Source organism: Ogataea polymorpha (genome assembly GCF_001664045.1).
Source record: "Ogataea polymorpha strain NCYC 495 leu1.1 chromosome Unknown OGAPOscaffold_1, whole genome shotgun sequence".
NCBI lineage: Eukaryota > Fungi > Ascomycota > Pichiomycetes > Pichiales > Pichiaceae > Ogataea > Ogataea polymorpha.
This window is the reverse complement of record NW_017264698.1, coordinates 505,683-527,848: the sequence shown is the minus strand read 5'-3', so window position 1 is coordinate 527,848 and position 22,166 is coordinate 505,683. Positions and strand designations below refer to the sequence as shown.

Here is a 22,166-nt window from a genome sequence, read left to right as displayed (position 1 = left end):
TCCAAAAAACATTCTACCTCGTTTGGATTTTTGTCTAGTATTCACTCGTCGCAACAAATCGGTCAATATCGCCAATGTTACTCGAACATTAACGGCACAGCACTCACTGGGGTTGGTGGTGAGCACAAGGTTATCGTCGCGTGCAAAGGCAAGGCACTCATTCAGGTATACTTACACGGAAAGGAGTCGCCTGAACAGACCATTCCTTTGCCAGAAGAAATCAGCTGTCTCGAAATCTTTCCACATCCAGATTCTCAAAGATCGTGGCTTTTGGTTGCAGGAGCAGTGAGTGGTCGCTTATACGTCTGGGAACTGGACTCTGGCCTTCTTCTCACCGTGAAAGAGAGCCATTATCAGTCTGTGGGCGTGATCAAGTGTACTAAAGGATATATTGTGAGTGGAGGAGCAGACTCCAGAATCGTCGTTTGGAAAGTTTTGGATATTCTGTCCGACTCACATAAACCCTATGCTATATTCACTGATCATACTCTACCAATTACTGACATAGCTATAAGCTCTGGGCTCATTAATGATATAAAATTGTGGTCTGTCTCCACAGACCAGACTGTCCGCTGCTACGATTTGACCTCTTTGGCTTTGGTGACAATGTTCGTTGCACAGCACCCCATCCAGTCCATTGCAGCAGACCCCGCATTCAGATGTCTGTATATTGGACTAACCAACGGAACCATTCGGATGATACATCTGTTTCAAGCATCTCCACAAACACAGATATGGGAGCAAGTTGGTGGTTTTGGCAAAATCATCACCTTGAAAGACGATACGGACCTGCGCGAAACCTTCACTAACCATCAGATTGGAGAAAATCCAGTGACTAAAATTGCAGTATCGTTCGATGGCACACAAATTGTCAGTGGCGACAGCAATGGAAAAGTGTTAGTTTTGGACGTGGCTACAAAACAAACTGTGCGCACCTTGAAACAGCTTGCTGGGCCTGTCTCAACTCTTAAACTATTCAGACTGGAGGCTAATACTGTTAGCAATTCTGCACTGAAGACTGCTGTGCGAACAATTCCCGTCCTCAAAAGAAATCTTGTGGAAGACTCAGACCTCCAAAAGCACGAGGTCCATAGAAAATTCACTGACTTTGAAAGTCTCCAGCAACTTGACCTTGAAAGCTTCTTAGACACTGTTAAATCAGAACAGAGGTGGTTCCATAACTTCACTGGAGTTGACTCGACTGTCAAACAAAATAAAGAGAATGTGAGATCCGAGTTGGAAGAGCTGAAAGAGTCTTATGCAAGCATGAAATCCAAGTATGATGCACTCTATGACGAACACTCCAAGCTTTTAATGAATAGTAAGTAGAATTAACTCATTTCTTCTTCTTCCTGGGTGGTGAGAGTGGGCGATTGAATCCTTTTTCACGGTTCATGTACTGGCGATATTCAGTCTTAGGTAATTTTCGGGCACCAAAAGCGTCATTACCGTTGACTTTCTTGTTTTTAGTTGACCCAAAGCCATCAAATCCAATTATAGATGACAATCCTGGTTCACTTTCAACAAGTGGCTCCTCTTCACTATCAGAAAATCGTCGGCCACGATCCTCTTTGTCTGTATTGTCCTTTCTCGAATCCGTTTCTTCTTCGTTTTCCGGGGATGCTTCAGAACCTTCGTTTAATTCCGTGACTTTATCATGGCCTGTTGACTTGCCATTTTCTTCAAGCGGTGGCTTCACAACACTGCCTGTCTGTAGCTTTTCGGCCGTCTCCCGGTCCTTGAGCTTTATCTGTATTTTTGGCATTTTTTTTTTTTATCTAAAAAATTTGCTTGATCTTCAATGTCTGAAAAGCTTACCAAAAAGCAACTGAAAGCGCTTCAGTTCAAGTCTAAAAACTCTGAAAAGGCTGCTGAAACTCTAGAGAAAGTGAAACAGACCAAGCAGGAGCCGCAGAAGAAAAATAAGACCCGCAGGAGAAGGACATCGCAGGAGAAGAAAGATCGCAAAATTCTCTTCATAGGGAATTTACCTTATAATGTGTCGAATGAAGATCTCGAGAAACACTTTAAAAGCTCGAGTCCTGATAAAATTCGAATTCGTCAAGAGAAAGGCATAGCTTTTCTGGAGTTTGAAACCGAAACAGAGGACTACGTTAAAAGAGTGGAAGCAGCGCTGAAGATGCATCATACAGTCATGAATAATCGAAAGATAAACGTGGAATTGACGGTTGGTGGTGGAGGAAACTCTAAACAGCGGATCACCAAAATCAAATCTAAAAACGAGAAGCTTGAGAAGAGACGAAAACAACTGGAACTCAAACGCCACAAGCATGAGTTAGAAAAACGCAGCGCGAACACTGATAATGCCAATAAGGACGAGCCCTTGACATCCAATTCATCGATCCATCCTTCGAGAAAGCAACTAATTGATAAATAGTGATGTAATCGGTAATGTCGAAGAACTGAACGATCTATATGTCAAGCAGTGATTTGTATCTTTACTTTAAAGAATAGTGCATTTTTTGCTCTTTTTGACTTTCTTTTGGACTGGCTGGGCAGGTAGCGGTGTTTGCTGCTTATTTGCTGCTTGGTTTGTCTTCCTTTCCTCCGTTGGAGGATGTAGAACTGCTTTGATTGCATATTCAAAAATCTCGCTGACACCTTGTTGCGAAGCAGCTGAGCATTCCATGTAATTTATACATCCCACCTCCTTTGCGAGCTTCCTACCTTCCTCGAAACTGATCGGGCTCTGCCCATACTCTTCCAGTTGGTCAAGAACATGTGGATCATCCCTCAAGTCCCGCTTCGTGCCCACAAGCAAAATCAAAACATTCTTGGGAGAATGATGCTTGATTTCTGGGATCCATTTGTTTTTTACATTGACAAAGGATGAAGGTTCCACAAGGGAGAAGCAAATGATGAAGATTTCAGTTTGTTGATAGGAAAGCGGTCTCAAACGGTCATACTCTTCCTGGCCTGCAGTATCCCACAAGTTGAGCGTGACTCTCTCATCGTCGACCATCAAATTAGCGGAATAGTTATCAAAAACAGTTGGCACGTAATCCTGAGGAAATTGGTTCGTGGTGTAGGAGATCAGAAGGCAGGTCTTTCCGACTGCGCCGTCTCCAACAACCACACACTTTATGCTTCTCATTATGTTTGGTGGGATTCAACCGAAAAAAGTTGGAAAACGTTCGATCACACTGGCAGTCGAGAAATTTTTCGCTCAATCAGGAAATTGAAATATCAGGACCGATTTTACGCGTTGGTGATGGCTTGATATCGAATTCATGCCGATAGGTACCATTACAAAATTGCGGTCTTTTCAAGAGGGTCTGCTCTATCCGTCGCTTCTTGGACTCAAAAGCATTTGTGTCTGTGCAATTAGTAACTCATGCGTCGTCGCTGTATTTGTCGAGGGCGATGCACGTTTTAGTGCGCTTGCAAAGTTCCAATTTCCTGAGCAATAAGTTCGATTGCTCAATTTGCTCTAGTAGCACACATCAGGCAACAAAGACGAGAGTTTTTGAAATTCTGCCCCTTACTAGTGCGTTTCGCTTACGCAGTGATTTTTAAGCTGCATTATAATTTCCTAAAGCAATAAATTGAGGTTGGCATAAATGCTGCTATTGCAGTTGTAGATGCAGAATCCGAACGAAATATTCATATTTTGTATATATTTTCATAAATGCTACAGCGTCTATTTCAAATGGTAGCAACATCTGGCGTCTTTAGCTTCCTTGAGTTGCCAATTCACTGGGCGGTATACTGTTTATTTTATTATGAATTCCCACTTGCAGGGATGCATCAAACACTATAAATTGACGCTTCCTCCCTATTTACCTTTTCGACTTCTCTTCTTTCGTCAAGTTATACAAGTTTTATACCGTTCGTTGCAAACACTGAACAACTCACAATCAACCAATGCAATTCGTTACCGTGTTCCTTATGGCTGTCTCGGCCTCAGCTGCATCTACTGCTGTCACCGAATCTACGACCCAAACTTCGGTCGTTTCGGTCACCGTTAGTTCATGCGATTCTTCTGTCACTGACTGTCCGTTTTCCAACAGCAGCGCGCCAGTCTCAACTTACGAGGGTGGTGCCCCATTTCATGGTTCTTTTTACGCTGCTGGAGCTGCCGCTCTTGCAGCAGGTGCTCTTCTTCTCTAAGGTTTACGGTTGCAAAGCTGATTTGTCTATTGTTTGACCGGGAATCTGTTTGCGTTTCTTCCTTTTTTGCAGAGGTGGGCGGTTGACTCTACGTAATTAGCGCGTTAGACCTGATTAATTGTACCGGTTTTTTCTTCAAATGTATAACTGTTAATTGTTATTAACAGTGCTTGTTTGCGCCTTCCGATGTTGATCGTATATGGCCGTGGAGTAACAGTGCGGCCGGTTTGCAGGGCAATAAAGATATATTTCTAGCTACCTATCGTCGCGTCGCTCGACGAAATCTATGCGAGAAATATTATTTCCCACCTTAGAAAATATTATATTGAACATTGTTTAGCTAGGGTTCTGGACAGCACTCAATCACAGTGTCCTTGCAATGGACGTCTTTGTATCGATACTTTTGAGCGATGTTCAAGTTAATCGCGGTTCCTCGAAGCTAACGAAATTGACATTCAAGACACATGCCCAACAGGTGGTGGAAATCGACCTAGTTGCAAAGAAAATATCACAATCAACACCTATGGAGTTCATTCAGGATCGATCGAGGCTTTTATTGAAACTCCCTTCCTCATTCAGCATTGTTGAGGCCAAATTTGTAAAAGGTTCCCACTTGTACTTAGTTGAATTTATCGACGCGGATAATAAAGCGACGAAACATCCGATTGAAGCAGATTCTACTCATATGACCATTCAGCTCACCTCGAAGCTTAACGGGAAGTTTACTCTGCAATTAAAGGAGGGTAGTCAGACGCTTTCCCAGTTGTCAGTCTATTTCTATAGTGATTCGTCAGGCTCTGCTCCTTCACAACAAACCGAAATAATACATCCTACAAACTTAACAGAACATTCGGGGAGTCCATTCCCAATATCTTTGGAAGATGGACCCGTCTTTCGCGAAACGCTTAATGATTATGAAACCAAAATCACGAAATTAAAGCAAGCAATACGGTCTACGAATGACCTTTTAATTAACTATGAGTCCTTATCCAATCAGCTTTATAATTCAAGAGCATCGCTCATAAAGTCCTTTAGCGTCATCGAATCCACTTTTCCAACTTTCTACTATTGTGAGTTTGACAAATCTATTGTTTACTCATTTGAGAACCTAACGGATGAGAACAAGTCTGCCATAAAGCAGCTGAAATCCAGACTCTCGTCAACTGATAAACTCTCCGGACTAGAATCATATTTGGCATCCAAGAAACGAGTTTTCGAGGACGAAAGCAAAAAGTACTACGATTGGCTCTCGCGATTACTTAGTTCAGGCAAGTCAAAAGACGATAAACTTCTTCAGAAAAGAAAGAGCTTTGAATTGGCTAAGATTGACTATTTTGTTTTTCTTTTCGACACTCTCGTTGACCTTGTTTTGGACTTTTGCAACCCTCAAAGTCCCTTCATCAACGCATACAGCTCCTCAAAATCACAACGGCAGAAAATCAGAGCAGCAGTGGAACGCGCCTCTTCAATGGCTGAATTAAATGCAGAATTATCCAAGATACATGGCATTGCCGGCCCTAACAAGTCTGGTATCTTGTTTACCCAAGGAGGCCAAGGAAAGTCTGGTTGGCACAAGCAATGGGTTGTGCTTAACAACGGTAAACTTTCCGAGTTCATGGACTGGCGAAAAGGCACGTCAAGGCGTAACGAACCTATCGATATTTCTTTATCAAGCATCAAACCATTGGATATGGAAAAGCGCAAAAATTGTTTTAGGGTCATCACTAGTACTGGTATAGAGCACTATTTTCAAGCGACGTCTGAGGAGGATCGCGATTCCTGGATTCAAGCATTGTATGATGCAGGTCAACAGATTAATTTCCATAAGTCCAGAGGTGACTTGGCAGGAGATCCACTTTTTGTAAATGCTAAGAAGACAAGAGAGATACGGTCTTCAAGCAATGACTCGAAAAAGGAATCCCTACAAAATGACGGCCGGCACAGAAGAGTGTCCTCGGTTTCCTTAGAGAATCTGCGCATGGTTCAAAAAGCTGACAGCAGCAATACTCGCTGTAGCGAATGTGGATCAACAGAGTCGGTTGAGTGGATTTCTATGAATCTACTTGTTATCTTCTGTGTCAAATGCTCTTCTTGCCACAGATCGCTTGGGACCTCTATATCTAAAGTCCGCTCACTCAAACTTGATGTTTTCACTCCGGAAAGCTATAAACTTTTGCAGTACATTAACAACAAGTCAAGCAATGCTATATATGAGGAGTTGCTGCCCAAGGAATCTCACATTAGCCCTGATTCCAACGATAAAGATCGGCTGAGGTTCATCACCAATAAGTATGCCGCAAAACAATACGTTAATCGAAAAGACGCTTCAAAAGCTTCTGATTTCTTGATCCATGGCGTTCGAACTCATAATATTCCAGAAATAAGCAAAAGTTTTGCGCTTGGTGTTGATCGTGATCTGAAATTATACAAGCCGACTGATCATCTCACAAATCTGAAACCTCATGCATTTTCTGTTTTGGAGTATGCTTTAAATTATCCTTCGTTGGAGGGCAAGGACAAATCTATCAAAGTTTTTGATCTCGCTGAATATCTCATTCTGAATGGAACAAACTGTGGAGACAAGGTCCAGAATGTTATAGGCTTATCCGTCGAAGCATTGGATTATTGGCAATCGAAAATTGACCGCTTTAAAGGGAACTCTACCAAAACCTCTACTAGTGAATTGTTATCTCAAACAGCAGCAGCACCAAAGTCTACACCCAAGGAGCATAAATTCAATCTTCTCAAAAAGAAGTTGAAAAACTGAATTGTATTGAGGGAGCAAAAAATAAAAGGGCAGGCAGGCGCTAATTAGTTAATAAAATCACCTCTATTTATTATTCTCGATGGATGAAGGAGCCGACCATGCTTTTGATTTTGATCAACATGATCCAATGAACCTTGTGCATTTGGGCGAATGTATTGGCAGGGGTAACTTTGGAGATGTATACAAGGGAGAACTCGTGAAGACCTCTCAAGTGGTTGCAGTTAAAATCATTGACCTTGAGAAGTCAGAGGACGACATTCCTGTCTTGATTCAGGAAATCAAATTTCTGAAAGGCCTCAAGTCTCCGTATATCACGAATTGCTATGAGACTTATATTAAAGATGTTACTATGTGGATTGTTATGGAGTATTGTGGCGCTGGATCCTGTGCTGACTTTCTCAAATGTTTCAAAAAATTAGACGAGAGGGTTGTTGCCTTCATCTTACGAGATACGGTTCGAGGTTTGGAGTACCTTCATTCAATGAATAAAGTGCATAGAGACGTGAAGGCAGCGAATATCTTGGTCACAGATCACGGACAAATCAAACTGGCAGATTTTGGTGTGAGCGGACAGCTCACAGAGACTATGAACAAGAAGGAGACGTTCGTGGGCACGCCATTTTGGATGGCTCCTGAGATAATATTAAGACGTGACGGCTATAATGAAAAAGTTGACATTTGGTCTTTGGGTATCACGGCTATCGAGCTGGTAACTGGATTCCCTCCCTATTCTAATGAAGAGCCAATGCGGGCAATCTTTGAGATTCCTGATCGTCCGGCACCTATTTTAACAGGGGATCAGTTTAGTGCTCATTTAAAACAGTTTGTGAAAGACTGTTTAAACAAAGAGCCAAGCCGAAGACCATCGGCCAAAGCTCTGTTGAAAACAAAGTTGCTCTACAAGGTCAAGAGCAGATACAGTCCCATGCTACCTCTAATCACTGAGAAGAAATCTAAGATGCAGAGATTTAAGAAAAAACCCAAATTCTCGTTAAATTTTGAAGAGAAGCGTAGTGGCCAAGACATCCACTGGAATTTTGATCCAACGGTCAAATTGACCTCTCTGCAAATAAGCCATGGTGACCATTCGTCGCCTTCTGTTGGGTCATCCGGTGGTATGGATGAAAATGAAATGCACAGTGATCACGAAAATAGCATACTGAGACCGGAAACCGCAGTCACCCCTTCTACGTCACCATTATACAACCAGCGATCTGAGCATACAAGGATATCGAAACCACCGACTTTAGGACAGCGGTCCAGCAACAGTACTTCCTACCCAGCCATGATTTCCAAGGATTCCATTTCTGTTAAAGAAAACGTTGACCCCCGAGGCCAGTATTTCTACAATAACTTGATACGCGAATCGTTTGATAGCATCAGTCATCAATCACAATCCCAACGTTTCAGAAAAAATCTCGAGCAATTGAAGACTGTCATGTACGAGATGGAGATGCGTAATCCAGGGTTCTGTGAATTGTTGTGTCACAAAGTCTTCAATAGCATGCTTCAAAGTTGAGAAAAAAAAAGCCCTATTATTCCGCATTCTAGTAAAAAGTATCTATCTTCTTGCACTGCCTTACAGCAATCTTCTTGAGACAAAGTCATAAAAAATTGTAGTAAAAAACTTACAACCATGCACGCTAGGGATTGGTTATTGGCTTTCATTGGGGTGTTTTTACCGTTTGTTCCAGTTGGCATCAAACGTGGTATCTGTTCTGCAGACTTTTGGATCAACATTGCACTATGTTTCCTTGGCTTTTTGCCAGCTCTGATACATTGCTGGTATATCATATCTTGCTATCCGCATGATACCCATACGAGGTATACTGGAGTCACGCTACCTGGACGCGAACAACAGAACTATGGCAGCGTTTGACCTAGGTTCTAGTTCATGAAGGGACACTCGAAAGGGTGGTCTTAAATAACTTTGTGTATGTGGGGGAATATTTTATTTTGTTTACAAGTGTAATAAAGCACTCTTATGAGCAGTGCCACAATCTTCAGCAGGAACATCAGTCTCGAGTTCCAACATGGGTATCTGAAAACCTTTTATACCTGCAGCCCGACACTTAGCCCAACACAGTGTGGGTTAAAAGAATGGGAAACGAAGAACATGGATCAGTTGTATTTACCCAACCTGACCAGTATGAAAGTATGTAATCAGCTACCGTGATACTAACCAAAGCTATCATTCAATCTGGTTCTTGACGGCCAGAGTGTGAATCCTCAAAGACATCCTGTAGCCTGTGAAATGATTGCACATTGTCTAATGCAGGGCAAAATTTGGGAGCAGCTAAGATATTTGGCATCTTTCAAGCAGGAGAAGCTTCAAACCACCTGTTGCTCTATAATACTTAAAGACGATTTGCTGAATAGGCAAATGTATCAGGACCTCAAAAACAACGCAAACGGAATCGCAAAGCTCAACAACACATTGATATACATTTTGGATGAAGTCGTTTTCCATATCTACATTAATGACGATCGTCTCTGCCCTTCAAACAGCAACTTTATAAAGTTGTTAATGGAGGACCTCAATTATCTCATGGCATGTAACTACCTGCAACTAGAGTCTGCTTTCCCTTTGGTGTTTTGCTTTTATTCCCGTTCTATATTGCAACAATCATATGAGCTAGTGTCCTCCATCCAAGAGTCGCTTCAAAGGAGAACACAAGACCAATTATCGGGACGACGCGAAATCGTGATTGGGTTCTTGAAACAGGTCTCCGCAAAAAATATGAGGTGGTTCTGGTCGAAGCACAAGTCGCATAGAAACCCGGATTCCATCAAGGTTTTCTTGTTGGAGTTCTTCAATCATGAGGCTGCGCTGTAATGCACAGCTAATTTATGCCTCTTTATAGTTAAATTTCAATCGCTCCAACTCTAGAATTTCTTGACTCAAGCTTCCAATATCTTTAATGAGGGAGTATAAGGTAAGTGACGACAGGAAAGGAACGAAAAAAAGCATATCGAGAATTCCAGTATAAAAGCGAATGCTCATAAGGAAGATTGTCGCTGAGATCGCCATGATTGCAATAAGTATTTGAATATTGGTGAATCTATCAAAGAGTTCTCGAGGTTTAATGAATTCAACATGGATCAGTACTGATAGTCCAAGAATTGTCACGCAAGTAAGACAGCTGACTACTGGATTTTCACGCCGATAGTGTGGATGAGTGATGAGGATTAGATTAATTGCTGCAAAGCATATCTGGATCAAATATAGCACCTTGCTAAACCGATCGTCCAGCTTATTTCGAGGCCGAAGTTTGCTGAAGGGCACATTCTCCTTGAAGTTTTCGATTAGGACAGATTGGTCTTGCAAATCCAAGGGAAGGTCCTCGTCGTCCGTGGTATATTTTGAATTGATGACTTTGCGTAATCGGGGCATATTAAGTGAGCGAATTTATATTACACAATTTTAGTCTCATCGAAATTTAGCTATGCTACACAATTAAACGTCGGACTTTTCTTCCACTCTATGAGTTAAGGACATGACAGGTTCCAGCTCGCCAGATTTGATTGCCCGCAGTATGTTCTTCTCATCCGCTCTGGATTTTACGCTTTGAATTGAATGCACCAGATAAACCTCTTCGTCTTCCCTGATCTTTTCACCCTCGTGAACAATCGAAGGTTCTGACAAGTTGCTCTTTGGACCTTTGTATTTTCCTTTTGCATAACCCAAGTAGTAAAGAGTGGCAATTATCATGCATCCTGGCGTTATGACAACCGTATAGTTCATTGTCGTTGAGGAGACTGTAGGTTCGGCAGGGAACATCACCAAAATTATGATGAAGGCAATGAATGCACAAGTGATCCAGCCTATTATTGGGGACAATAAGTCACCTGTGTAAAATTTGCCTGGCACGAACTTGTGTTTTCCAGTTGTGAGTCTGAGGAAAATCGGGGTACCCCACGAAAAGTAGTTTCCCGCAATGTATAAAGAGAACAAGGCGTTGGCTGCTGTTGTTCCGATAAGACAAAGCAAACCTAGTAATAAGGCAAGGACCCCACCATAGATGACTGCCCTAATAGGGGTTGAGAGTTTTCTGTTGACAACCTTCACGATCGGAGCGAGAGGAAGACCGTCGTCTCTAGCGAAAGCCCAAATTTGTCTGGAGATAGCCGTGAGAATGGAGGCTCCCATCAGCCACTGGCAGAAGGCAATTAGCGACATAAATGCAATGGCCCAATTCTTACCCATCGCATTGTATATAATCTGGGCGATTGGGCTACCAAACTTGGAATCGAGAATCGCCGACACGTCTGGACCCATACATGAAGCAATGACAATACAGATGAAAAAGCCAAGAATGAAGCATGCTGAAACAGACCCAATTATTCCAATAGGAACGCCATGGGATGCATTTCTGGCCTCTTCGGACATATGAACACAGGAATCAAAGGCACCAATGGTCCAGACACTAGGCATGAATCCGTTCATCACAAAGTTGAACCCTGGGGTCCAACCACTCAGCTGTTCATTATCCGCAAAAATGAAAGAGCCCTTATTGAACTCAACGCCATTGACCTTGCAACCAATTGGCAATGCGATAAAAAACAGAACTATGAGTCCCAGGTTGCACACAATTGAAAAAGTTTGAAGTCTTGACACAAAGTTGGAGGCAAAGCAGGTAATTCCAATGTGGGAAATGACACAGGCTGCGTAAACACCATACGTTTTGCCGGAGGTGATGTCAAAGTTTCCGTCTTTTGAAATGGAAACTGCGGCCAGAATTTCGCCAGCGAAACCATAGTCCACAGAACACAAGGCACCCACCAGGGCCACTGAGTTCGTGTTTCCAACCAGATATGAAAGGAACACTTTGATCTTGTCTGGGGCATAGAAGTGAGTCCAGTAGAACAAGCCTCCTGATGTAGGCAAGCTGCTTCCCAGCTCTGCCATACTGATTGCAATCAATAAAACAAATGTGGATGCAATTGCCCATCCCCAAATGAGGGTGATAGTGCCACCGGTGAGACCCTGGGCCAAAACACTAGCAATCGATGGCAGCAAGCCCATGATACTGAATGCCACACCAAACACTTGTAACGTCGAAAACTTACGTTTCAGTTCCTGTTTGTACCCGATCTGAGCTAGCAGTTCATTATCAGAACTCACAAGTTTTGCGTTGATGATCTCCGGGCGTTGGACGTCTCGGTACTTGCTGAATGTCACGGCAATATCGTGAGAGTCGTGTTTCTCCATTTCGAGCTATAGTTTCCAAACGCTCGAAATAACAAGCTAATTATATATTTTGATCGCTCGGAAAACTCTGCTACTTACTGCTTATCACGGCATGATCAACATAGAGATCTAAAGTCTTATCATACAGCAATAAGATGCAGCCAAACAAACGCGCCTATTTACCGCCCGTTCCTGAAAAAGCAAGTTAAATACTCACCATCTAGTGTTTTGCGCGTCCCCGAGGATCCAGTACCGTCAAGATACCAAACTTTCTGCTTTGGGAGTCTGGAAAAACGGCATCATGCACAACAACTATAATGCTGCGTATGTCCACAATGAAAATCAAAAATCATTGGCGCACGTCTGCACAACTACCGTAGATAAGAAAACGTCAGCAATTCGTGCCGAATAGACACGAGGGCGCCCTGTTATTCTACTTATTCTAGTCACGAAAATCCTTGTCAAGAAATAGCTTCTATAGTGTAGTGGTATCACCTCAGATTCTGATTCTGATAACCCCGGTTCGAACCCGGGTAGGAGCTAATCTTCTTATTTTTTTGGACCTCGAGAAAAATTTTTGCCCTGCACTACATGCCCGCCCCATGGTGGCATAGTAACTTAGTCTTGACTCATAAAAAAATATCTTTTTAATTTCAAGCATGTCGTACAGATCGACTCGCTCCTCCGAGCAACAAAGTGTATCCTTTGAGGAGGCCATCATGATTGGCTTAGCAGCTGATGGAGGTCTTTTTATTCCTGCTGAGATTCCAAAACTCGATGATTCGTTTTTGGAGGAATGGTCGCAACTCTCCTTCCAAGAAATCGCGTTCAAAATCATGAGACTGTATATCAAGGAATCCGAGATTTCAGATGATGAGCTTAAGAACCTGATTAGCAGGTCGTACTCAACCTTTAGATCTAAGGATGTGACGCCTTTGGTTCCTTTGGACTCCAACAAAAACCTCTATCTTTTGGAGCTATTCCATGGACCTACTTACGCTTTCAAAGACGTTGCCCTCCAATTCGTTGGTAACCTGTTTGAGTTTTTCCTGACTAGGAAAAACTCTGCAAAGAAGGAAGGCGAACCAAGAGACATAATTACCGTTGTCGGCGCTACTTCGGGTGACACTGGATCTGCCGCCATTTACGGTCTCAGAAACAAGAAAGACGTTTCTGTGTTTATCCTGTATCCAACTGGAAGGGTGTCCCCATTGCAGGAGCGCCAGATGACCACCGTTTTGGACGACAACATCCACACTCTCTCAGTGAATGGTACTTTCGACGACTGCCAAGACCTTGTGAAGATGGTTTTTGGTGACAAAGAATTCAACGACAAGTACCATGTGGGAGCAGTGAATTCTATCAACTGGGCTAGAATATTAGCTCAAATGACTTATTACTTCTACGCATATTTCCAGCTTCTCAAGCAACTTCCAGAATCAGAAAGATCGAGTTTCAAGGTGAAGTTCATAGTTCCAAGTGGAAATTTTGGCGACATTCTTGCAGGATTTTATGCTAAGGAGATGGGCCTTCCAGTTGAGGAGCTAGTTGTTGCCACCAATGAAAATGACATTCTGGATAGATTCCTGCACAGTGGGAAGTACGACAAGTCTCGGGTCAAAGAGACCTATTCTCCTGCCATGGACATTTGTGTGTCATCCAACTTTGAGAGATTCCTTTGGTATATGATTAAAAGAACTAGCGGCTCAAATGACAACTTAAGAACAGGCGAGATCCTATCCCAATATATGAAGGACTTGGCATCAAATGGTGTTTTCGAGGTTTCCCCAGAGACCCTGAAGTTGGCTCAGGGTAATTTGGATTCTTCCAGAGTGTCCAATGAAGACACAGTGAAGACCATCAGGGAAATATACACAAAGACCTCCAATCATTACATCCTTGATCCTCATACAGCTGTTGGAGTGGCTACTGCACTTAGAAAGATTGCCAGTGATGGCAACGACCTGAATCTGAAATACATTTCGCTCTCTACTGCACACCCAGCCAAGTTTTCTGAGGTTGTGAACCAGGCTTTGTGTGAATTTGAGGGTTATTCATTCGAGAAAGACGTGCTTCCAGATGAATTGAAAAAGCTCTTTTCCATGCCAACCAAAATCAAACTGGTTGAGCAAGTTGATCTGAAAGTTGTTGAATCTCTCATCGTCAGCGAACTCGAAAGGGAGGGCAAGAAGTAGATGATGACTCATGGACAGCCATCAGGTTCGTTGTTTCGATCATTAATTACGATGGTTGGTTATGTAGCCCTTGGATTCACTTAATCTCTATATACACGAAAAAAATCTTAGAGGATATTTTCTGTTTTCGTATGTCTGCCTCTAGACTTCAAAGAGAAAAGCAAAGAAAGCTGGCTAAACAGGCAGCAATTGCTCATGGACAAGGCCATGTTCAACATAGCATAATGGGAAATCAGGGACCCAAACCCCAAGGGTCGGGATCGCAAGGAGCTCAGTTGTCCTCGAACATTAAACCTACAGATATTGTTATCTCCAAATCGATCGCGTCCATGTTTCCGGACAAAGCCGAAATGTACAACAAACTCAGAACTAAGGAAAGGGAGCTGGATTTAATGATAAATAAAAAAATCATTGACCTTCAGGAGTATCAACAATCTGTCGCAAACGGCTTTGTAGAAGACTCAAATGACTACCAAATTCTGAGAATTTTCATCTACAACACATCTGAAAACCAACCTTGGCAAGTGAAGGATCAAGAGGTAGAATCTTTACCGCCTCCGTCCTGGACGTTGAGAATCGAAGGGCGTTTGCTCAACGATCCCGAACCTTCAGACTCCCCAAAACGAAGAAAATTTAGCTCTTTTCTTTCTGGAATTTCGGTAGAGCTCAAGGCAAAAGATGGCAATGACGAAGACTTGACAATCGGTTCAATTAATGGCGGTCCAGATTCAAGGGTGATCGAATGGCATGATAACTTTGGCGCTAACGAACTCGAAAGAATGAAACATCAATTTGACGGGCTAGATATCAAACGGTCTGGTTCATCCATTCCTCAGTCAGAATATCAGGAAAACGAATCCCAGGACCCTTTGGAAAAGGAGATTGTGTGTGATATCGTCATTCAGCCAAAGATGTACCCAATCAAATTGCAGGTTGTGAAGGATGCTTTGGTTGAACTTGTTGGATCAAACGAGATCTCGCAATCTGACTGTATTCATAAGATCTTCAACTACATCAAAATGAACAATTTGTTTGAAGTTCGGACAATTCAGGACAAACAGAGCACGAATCAACAACCCCAGCAAGTTGTTACCGTCAAGACTGATGATCTTCTATACCGTATATTTGGCATCAATTCGCTTACCTTGACGCAGATTATGGAAGTTGTTTCCACAAAGCTTCTTAAACCGATCGAACCAATTAAAGTGCAATACAGTATCAATACTCTCAAAGAAACGACCCTGGGAGATTTGGTGATTGATCTCAAGGTGAACTCTAGATTTGTGGATCCATCCTATAAACCTGGTTCCCTGCAGCTTGCAGAAATCAGTGAAATGATCAATCAAAGTGTATTAAACAAACAATTGATGAGCGATTTGAGTAAGGTTAACGAAAGCTTGAAGCTGAACTTCCAACTCCTCAATTATTCCAAGTTGAAGTACGACTTTTACAAAAAATTGAGTGATAATCCGGTTGACTTCTTGCAGGAAGTTTTGGACAAGAACACTGAGTTTTTGAAAATTCTGTCCAGTGATTCTTTCACGTTTGGCACTGATGGCATTTTGGACGAAGAACTTGTGAGGAAATCTGAGTTCTACACTGATGAATTTTTGGCTGAGCACATCAATGTTCTATTTAACTCTGGCAGGATTTAATATTTGTATAGGAAAATGTATTAATATCAGATGGCGTGAAGTTTCTCATTTACTCTGATAAGCCATTGCCGTTGAAATTGAGGACTAATTCGGTTTGCAAGGCTCTCAAACGTAGGAAAGTATTCTGCACTTTTGTTTGTATACCACCCCTCCTCACAAACTTTTACAGTGTAGTGTTCGTATTCTAAAGTTGTCAAAACAATCTGAAGCTCTTTGCTATCCAGTTCAATGTTATTGAAAAATGTACTTTCGTTATATTCTCGTACTACCTGCTGAAGCTCATAGTACTGATCCATGAAATTTAGATTAAACTTTTTTTTTTAATCCGCACGATGTCTTCTAAACAAGTCAGCTTTGGAGACTTGCCGATCGAATCTTCTGATGATGAGCATCAATCACAAGATGAAGAGAAGAGTGAAGAATTGACGATTCTAGAAGAATACAAGCTTTGGCGAAAGAACTGTCGTTACATGTACGATTTCATCAGTGAGACCGCGTTGACATGGCCTTCATTATCCATACAGTGGATCCCGGGCGGCACATTCGAGAACAAAACGAAGGACACAAAGATTTCCAAAACTAGAAACCTCCTTTTGACTACCCATACTTCTGGAGAAGATGTCAACTATTTGAAAATAGCGTCCACTCAAATACCTGCTTCAATTTGGGAAAATGGACCCGAAATCAGCCCCGAGGAGCTACAGCAAATCAACTCTAGACTCCGGATCTCCAAAAAACTGGACCAGGAATCAGAAATCAATAGAGTGCGCGCTATGCCGCAAAATTCTAGAGTTATTTCCACAATCAATGGTAAGGGGGACGTTTTTGTGTACCATTTGGACTCTAAAATGAACGAAGAAAACAGAACTAGACTTGTACATCATACCGAAAATGGCTATGGATTGAGCTGGAACCCAATTGTGGAGGGAGAGCTGGCTACGTGTTCTGACGACCAAACGGTGGCCGTGTGGGACATCACTCGCTCGGGAGCAGAGATCACGCCTATGAATGTGTTTAATAGCCATACAAGCATTGTCAATGATGTTCGGTGGCACACCTTCAGCGGCAACTCGCTGGGTTCTGTGTCTGAGGACAAACACTTCATTTACCAAGACAAAAGAACAAAAGAACCAGCGATTGATACCATTCTGAGCAACAAGACCAGCTTCAATACTATTTGCTTCTCGAGATTCTCAAAGTACTTATTTTCTGCCGGTGGTGAAGATGGAAATGTGTACCTCTATGACTTGAGGGATGTTTCCAAGCCTCTTCATATAATGATGGGACATACAAAATCTATTACGAACCTAGAGTGGGATCCGTTCCACGAGAATATAGTTGGTTCTTCCTCTTCCGATCGTCGCATAATCTTGTGGGATATCAATAAGATCGGTAAAGAACAATTGCAAGATGAGATGGAAGATGGTGTTCCTGAGCTACTTATGATGCATGGTGGACATACAGGTGGAATCAACGACTTCCAGTTCAGCGAAGAGATCCCATGGACTGTGGCTAGTTGTGCAGATGACAACATCGTCCATCTTTGGAAGGTGAATAGGAAAGTCGTTGAGGAAGAGCCTTCAGAAGTTGATTTGTCTGAGCTCGAATGATACAATAGTTACCCGGTGTTTGTAATTTTCCACAAATTTTCAAGCTTTTTGATTTTTCGTGATAGCTAGCTAGCTAGGACTTTCGACCATGTTTCGAGTGTTCCGTTTGAAACCAGCTCAAATGATCTCAAGGTCATTTGCAGTGAGGATGTTTTCCCTGTCAAATGGTATGTTACTGATTTTATTGCTTTTTTAGTTTTTTTTCTGTTCTAACTCTCAGCTGTTGCAAAACAATCAATGACTGTTTACGAGCCTTTGCCGAAACTCAGAGGTGGTCAGCTTCTTATGGACTACATTAGAGAGGCTCAATACAAGAAGTTAGATCCTTCCGGAGAGAAAAGAAAGTTGATCGACCGCTCAAACCCTGAAAGATTAAGATCAGGCGACATAGTGAGTGTCTTCTACAAAAACCAAAAGCCAGTCAATGGTACAATCATCATGGTGAAGAGAAGTGGCATTGCCTCTGCAATACTACTCAGAAACAAAATCACAGGTTTGGGTGTCGAAGTGAATGTTCCTATTTTCAATCCGAACGTGATGAGAATAGATATTTTGCGCAGACCTGCAAGCTACAGACCGAGAAACAGACACTACTACATCCGTAACAGCAGGCTTGATGTCAAGGAGATTAAGATGTAGGATAATTGTATATAGTTCAAGCGCATTTAGATACACGATTAAGGTACGACAATTTTTATGTCGCAGGTGGAAGATCGATCGATCTTGTAGCGGCGAGTTTTCCAAAAACCAAAAAAAAGTTGGACATCGATAACAATCTGAAGTATTTGTCCTTTATCGAATATGTTTTCTTTGGCAATTCTTGCAATGGTTGGAACCTGTTTTGCTGAACAGGAGTCCAAGAGCTTTTCTGAATATAGCTGGCCTGAATTGGCTGAAATGAGTTTACTTGAGAGAGTCAAGCTCTATCCTTGGAAATTGGAGATGATTTCCGTCGGCTTCATAGCAGCTTACGTGTTGACTTTCTTTATCGGCTCGAGGTACAACGATAAGCTGGTGAACAACTTCGTGGAAAGAAACCTGGATCTCCTAAAAGAACAATTCTCCCACGTTGGTGTCACAAGATCAAAATTGTTGGCCAAAGATGATTCTGAACATTATGCATTCTATGCCACTGGAAGACTCAACATCGAATCATTGACTGCTAAGTTCAGGCTTCAACCAAGACAGAATGTTTTTGTGTGGTTTTTGGAGCTTGTTTTTGACTTTTTCACTGGAACTGTCACTCCTCCTCAGGATATCGTCGACATGACTTTTCAAATTGATAGTCAAGCCAGCTCTAATTATGATGACTTTATCTGGGCCATTGTCTCAAAGGATAACATGAACCAGCTTAGAAAGGATAACTATTTCCTTTCTTTGACCAAGACCTCCGAATCTAACAAGCTTCCTGTAGAGTTTGTTTTTATGAATGAAGTGCCAGAAATGAATGAAATCTTGCATCACAAGAAATTTAATGCTGTACTGGAGAAGTGCAAAACGATTCTGAAGTTCGTTGCTGTTACTGACCAGAGCAGCGAAAAGCCCGAGACTGTGAGCGATACTACTCCTAGCAAGAAAATAGTGCTTCAGCTCAGAATTCCTAAGTCTTCTGCAGAATTGGAAGCTGCTCACGAGCTTCTGAAATTCTTATTGAATGACTATATTGACTACGTTGTAAGCAAAGCCTCGTTTAGAGCTGAGCTTACGCGTAGATGCAAGAAGACCAGGGAAGCAGAAGTTGCCAAGTTGAAGAAATTAGAGGAAGATTTGAAGAAGGAGCAGTTGGCAGCGAAAAAGCTTGAGGACCAAAAGAAACAAAAATCTGGTCTGAATGCAGATGAACAACGTAAGCTTGAAAAGAAGCAATTGGAAAGAAAACAGAGAAGACAAGTGGGCAAACAGAAGATAAGACAGTGATTGATGTGGTTAGAATTTTAAAAGGTGTATATTTTTAATTTTCTTTGGACGTAATTACATTTTCTTTCCAGTCAACTTATATACGCGTCCTGTAGGTGAGTTGAAGCATTCCACTATCCCCCTTCCGGTCATCAAACTTAGACTCCAGATCATGTTCAGCCCGTTGTACTTGACGAAATTGCTCTGATTCGCCTCATACTTCATTCTCAAATCGTCTTCTAGTATCTGTTCAAACTTTGTCGTCTTTATGATCTTATAGATGGCCATATTGGATGCCTTCACCAACCTCCAAAAAGGTCCAAGATTTGGAAGAGTCAAGGTAAACCATTCATTAATAGGCGAAAAGGTTAGGAAACCAGAATCTATCAAAATTCTTGGATTGAGGCCATGTTTCGAGAGTAGCGTTGCGGGAATTGCCTCAACATTAGGATAATCTTGTAGTAAGCTCATGAAACGGGAGCTAATTTGATCCGACTTTGTATGTTGCGCAATCAAGCTTCTCAAATGTTCGGTAAGAATAATATAGCGGACGTTCTCTTGAGGATGCGAAATGAGCTTTAAGCGCCCCATAATTGCCAACTTTTCCACACGGGAATCAACGAATGTCTCCATGTTCGGTAGTATTGCATATAACTGGTCGAGGGCGATAACATCAGGGTAAGATGATCTGAGGGCAGATAGCTTTGCCTTTGTTTTCGACGACAGCTTTGGCTTGGAAAGGAAGTCAAACTTGATCTTCATCACAAATTCTATACAATCCATAAGAATTTCCAAATTTCTATCGTCATCATCGTCTTCTAGATTAGATTCGAAATAAAGGTCATTTAGGTGTAAAGATTCAAATCCAGGAACAGGACTGAATATATTCACCGAATAATCAAGAATATGATATTGTTCTCCGGTAGGGACATTTTGATTTTGTTTTCTTGGTGAATTGGATGCCCTCTTTGCATTGGTTGATGACTCAGGTTTGTTCTTTGAGGACCCTATAGCCATTAAATAAAATTAGCTATCAAATAAATTTCCTTTTCCTGTTTTTCGCTACGTTGATTATATATATGTCGATCTATTTACAATATAACCTTAGTTAACATTCACACCAATCGTGAACCTGTGCACCAGTTTTCCACCGTCGCGCAAGTCGGTTAGCTGCGCAGAGTAGACGCCATCCTCGTGAATGTAATCTATACGATTTTCTTCTTGATCCAAAATGTCTAACTTCAAGCGAGAATCCGCGAAAAACGCATTCACCTGGTCTGGATCCTCATTTTGTTGCAAACCTTGTGTAACCATTCTATTTAAGGTCATGAGCACTCTGCTTCCTGAGATCGGGTTCCGCAATTTGTTGTTAGACTTCTCGGCTCTGAACAAGACGCGACGAGGTAACTTTGCAATGATTGCATCTCTCTCAGAGACAAGTAATTGATTCAAATCAAAAGATATCAGATCATCCAAGGTCAACGTTTGTGACTCAGTACCCTGTTGTTCCGGACGCTTGGACATTAGGTCCGCCTCCTTCGGCTCAACCACAGGAATTCTAGGTTTAGAGTCAGGCAAGTGCATGTACACTGCTCCGTTATACGGATGTAGTCGATTTATCATAACGCTCGGTTTCACTTGCACTATTTGTCCTTTGACCCCAATAGAGGGAAAATCTTTTAATAGCTGGACCGCTATCCGTTTTCTTTTGCTAACAGCAGAATATCTGACACCAAAGCGGGTAATGCGACCCTGGATTGCTCGAGTCACAAACATGTCCTGAGTGCACTTAATTAGAAAATTTTTCAAAAAAAATACTCCAGTCGCGACATATCATATATCTTGCAATAAATATTACAGTAGTTCAGAAACGAGGCTTCCGTCTTCTTCCCGTAAATTTCGAGTCTTGCGCCACCGTTTTTCCTCGTCTTTTCATTAACTCTTTCTTCCTATGGATGTATTCCCTCTTTGTCTCCATGGCTTTCATCATCTTCTTGCTCATTTTCTTCTCTTTCTTTGGTGTGGTAGACTCGACTTCCATATTGCCCAAATTCAATGGACGATCGCTATGTCCTGCTTGCAAAACCAAATAATGCTTCTTGTTCTTTTTGGATTCTGGGTCATCCACCACAACTCCACATTGAAATCCCGCCACTTTGGCTGCGCCAGTGATTTGTATAATCTGATTTTCGTTTGCCGGATAAAATTGACCAACAAACTTTCCTCCTCGTTTCAAAGATGCATATAATGTGCTAAAAAAGCGAGCTAATCGCACTTTTGGCTCGCTTGTTGTGCTATCAGCATTACAAAGCCACTGAATAGCAGAGATAGATATAGCGGCGTCGAATGTACCGGCTCTGAATGGAACTCCACAGCCCATATCACTTAAAAAAAGGTCTCCTTCAACTTCTCTGTCAAGAGCAGTCGCAAGCATGCTTGGAGCAATATCCATTCCAACCCATATTTGGTTCTCTTCAGTTAAAATCTCACCCGAGAGACCGGATCCACATCCCACATCAAGTATGAAGTGTGTTTTTTCAGGATCAAGGTTCAGTAATTCCAGTGATCTCAACGTCATCTGAGCCTGGATGTGTTGCACTCTTGTAGATTCGGTGTATTTTCTTGATTCACGATCATTATAGAATATTTCAGGAGGTGCAATCTGCTCAGGACGAGACATTATGTATACCTAGTGTTGATCTTCTGAATTCAATAGAATTT

At 42.0% G+C, this 22,166-nt stretch overlaps 16 protein-coding genes and 1 non-coding gene across 17 annotated transcripts; 12 read left to right on the top strand and 5 right to left on the bottom strand.

Annotated features, from left to right (window-relative positions):
- Positions 1-242: 242 nt before the first annotated feature.
- On the top strand, positions 243-1,744 carry OGAPODRAFT_74587 (uncharacterized protein). The gene has a single exon (XM_018355905.1). It carries the CDS (start codon positions 607-609, stop codon positions 1,327-1,329), a length of 723 nt encoding a protein of 240 aa, XP_018213049.1. The 5' UTR covers positions 243-606; the 3' UTR covers positions 1,330-1,744.
- Positions 1,745-1,801: 57 nt separating this feature from the next.
- On the top strand, positions 1,802-3,058 carry OGAPODRAFT_91862 (uncharacterized protein; the record flags this gene model as incomplete). Its single annotated transcript, XM_018357050.1, has 1 exon — positions 1,802-3,058. The coding sequence occupies one exon, from the start codon at positions 1,802-1,804 to the stop codon at positions 2,396-2,398; it is 597 nt and encodes a 198-aa protein (XP_018213048.1). The 3' UTR covers positions 2,399-3,058.
- On the bottom strand, positions 1,808-3,115 carry OGAPODRAFT_96588 (uncharacterized protein; the record flags this gene model as incomplete). The annotated part of the gene is made up of 1 exon (XM_018357905.1): positions 1,808-3,115. One exon carries the CDS (start codon positions 3,113-3,115, stop codon positions 2,465-2,467), a length of 651 nt encoding a protein of 216 aa, XP_018213047.1. The 3' UTR covers positions 1,808-2,464.
- A 1,701-nt stretch (positions 3,116-4,816) lies between these two features.
- Positions 4,817-6,898, top strand: OGAPODRAFT_91860 (uncharacterized protein; the record flags this gene model as incomplete). Its single annotated transcript, XM_018357049.1, has 1 exon — positions 4,817-6,898. The coding sequence occupies one exon, from the start codon at positions 4,817-4,819 to the stop codon at positions 6,896-6,898; it is 2,082 nt and encodes a 693-aa protein (XP_018213046.1).
- A 124-nt stretch (positions 6,899-7,022) lies between these two features.
- On the top strand, positions 7,023-7,973 carry OGAPODRAFT_39816 (uncharacterized protein; the record flags this gene model as incomplete). Its single annotated transcript, XM_018355386.1, has 1 exon — positions 7,023-7,973. A coding segment is annotated over one exon (951 nt), but the record flags the coding sequence as incomplete, so codon positions are not given.
- Positions 7,974-8,528: 555 nt separating this feature from the next.
- OGAPODRAFT_15168 (uncharacterized protein) lies at positions 8,529-8,843 on the top strand. The gene has a single exon (XM_018353546.1). It carries the CDS (start codon positions 8,535-8,537, stop codon positions 8,775-8,777), a length of 243 nt encoding a protein of 80 aa, XP_018213044.1. The 5' UTR covers positions 8,529-8,534; the 3' UTR covers positions 8,778-8,843.
- Positions 8,529-10,284, top strand: OGAPODRAFT_15167 (uncharacterized protein). The gene has a single exon (XM_018353545.1). The coding sequence runs from the start codon at positions 9,153-9,155 to the stop codon at positions 9,732-9,734; it is 582 nt and encodes a 193-aa protein (XP_018213043.1). The 5' UTR covers positions 8,529-9,152; the 3' UTR covers positions 9,735-10,284.
- Positions 10,285-10,355: 71 nt separating this feature from the next.
- OGAPODRAFT_81015 (uncharacterized protein) lies at positions 10,356-12,265 on the bottom strand (the record flags this gene model as incomplete). The annotated part of the gene is made up of 2 exons (XM_018356481.1): positions 10,543-12,265; positions 10,356-10,452 (listed from the first exon to the last, which is right to left on the bottom strand). Exons 1-2 carry the CDS (start codon positions 12,108-12,110, stop codon positions 10,356-10,358), a joined length of 1,665 nt encoding a protein of 554 aa, XP_018213042.1. The 5' UTR covers positions 12,111-12,265.
- Positions 12,266-12,560: 295 nt separating this feature from the next.
- On the top strand, positions 12,561-12,631 carry OGAPODRAFT_t14. Its single transcript has one exon. It is a non-coding gene; the product is annotated as a tRNA-Gln (tRNA).
- A 130-nt stretch (positions 12,632-12,761) lies between these two features.
- Positions 12,762-14,380, top strand: OGAPODRAFT_15166 (uncharacterized protein). Its single transcript, XM_018353544.1, has one exon. The coding sequence runs from the start codon at positions 12,809-12,811 to the stop codon at positions 14,282-14,284; it is 1,476 nt and encodes a 491-aa protein (XP_018213041.1). The 5' UTR covers positions 12,762-12,808; the 3' UTR covers positions 14,285-14,380.
- A 36-nt stretch (positions 14,381-14,416) lies between these two features.
- OGAPODRAFT_15165 (uncharacterized protein) lies at positions 14,417-16,192 on the top strand. The gene has a single exon (XM_018353543.1). It carries the CDS (start codon positions 14,509-14,511, stop codon positions 15,937-15,939), a length of 1,431 nt encoding a protein of 476 aa, XP_018213040.1. The 5' UTR covers positions 14,417-14,508; the 3' UTR covers positions 15,940-16,192.
- A 69-nt stretch (positions 16,193-16,261) lies between these two features.
- On the top strand, positions 16,262-17,563 carry OGAPODRAFT_15164 (uncharacterized protein). The gene has a single exon (XM_018353542.1). The coding sequence runs from the start codon at positions 16,272-16,274 to the stop codon at positions 17,547-17,549; it is 1,278 nt and encodes a 425-aa protein (XP_018213039.1). The 5' UTR covers positions 16,262-16,271; the 3' UTR covers positions 17,550-17,563.
- A 73-nt stretch (positions 17,564-17,636) lies between these two features.
- OGAPODRAFT_81011 (uncharacterized protein) lies at positions 17,637-18,221 on the top strand (the record flags this gene model as incomplete). The annotated part of the gene is made up of 2 exons (XM_018356480.1): positions 17,637-17,716; positions 17,770-18,221. Coding segments are annotated over 2 exons (499 nt in total), but the record flags the coding sequence as incomplete, so codon positions are not given.
- Positions 18,222-18,309: 88 nt separating this feature from the next.
- Positions 18,310-19,510, top strand: OGAPODRAFT_15162 (uncharacterized protein). The gene has a single exon (XM_018353541.1). The coding sequence runs from the start codon at positions 18,375-18,377 to the stop codon at positions 19,464-19,466; it is 1,092 nt and encodes a 363-aa protein (XP_018213037.1). The 5' UTR covers positions 18,310-18,374; the 3' UTR covers positions 19,467-19,510.
- A 10-nt stretch (positions 19,511-19,520) lies between these two features.
- OGAPODRAFT_91851 (uncharacterized protein) lies at positions 19,521-20,462 on the bottom strand (the record flags this gene model as incomplete). The annotated part of the gene is made up of 1 exon (XM_018357048.1): positions 19,521-20,462. One exon carries the CDS (start codon positions 20,460-20,462, stop codon positions 19,521-19,523), a length of 942 nt encoding a protein of 313 aa, XP_018213036.1.
- A 33-nt stretch (positions 20,463-20,495) lies between these two features.
- OGAPODRAFT_74575 (uncharacterized protein) lies at positions 20,496-21,218 on the bottom strand. Its single transcript, XM_018355904.1, has one exon. It carries the CDS (start codon positions 21,066-21,068, stop codon positions 20,550-20,552), a length of 519 nt encoding a protein of 172 aa, XP_018213035.1. The 5' UTR covers positions 21,069-21,218; the 3' UTR covers positions 20,496-20,549.
- Positions 21,219-21,309: 91 nt separating this feature from the next.
- OGAPODRAFT_74574 (uncharacterized protein) lies at positions 21,310-22,135 on the bottom strand (the record flags this gene model as incomplete). The annotated part of the gene is made up of 1 exon (XM_018355903.1): positions 21,310-22,135. Exon 1 carries the CDS (start codon positions 22,123-22,125, stop codon positions 21,310-21,312), a length of 816 nt encoding a protein of 271 aa, XP_018213034.1. The 5' UTR covers positions 22,126-22,135.
- Positions 22,136-22,166: the final 31 nt, after the last annotated feature.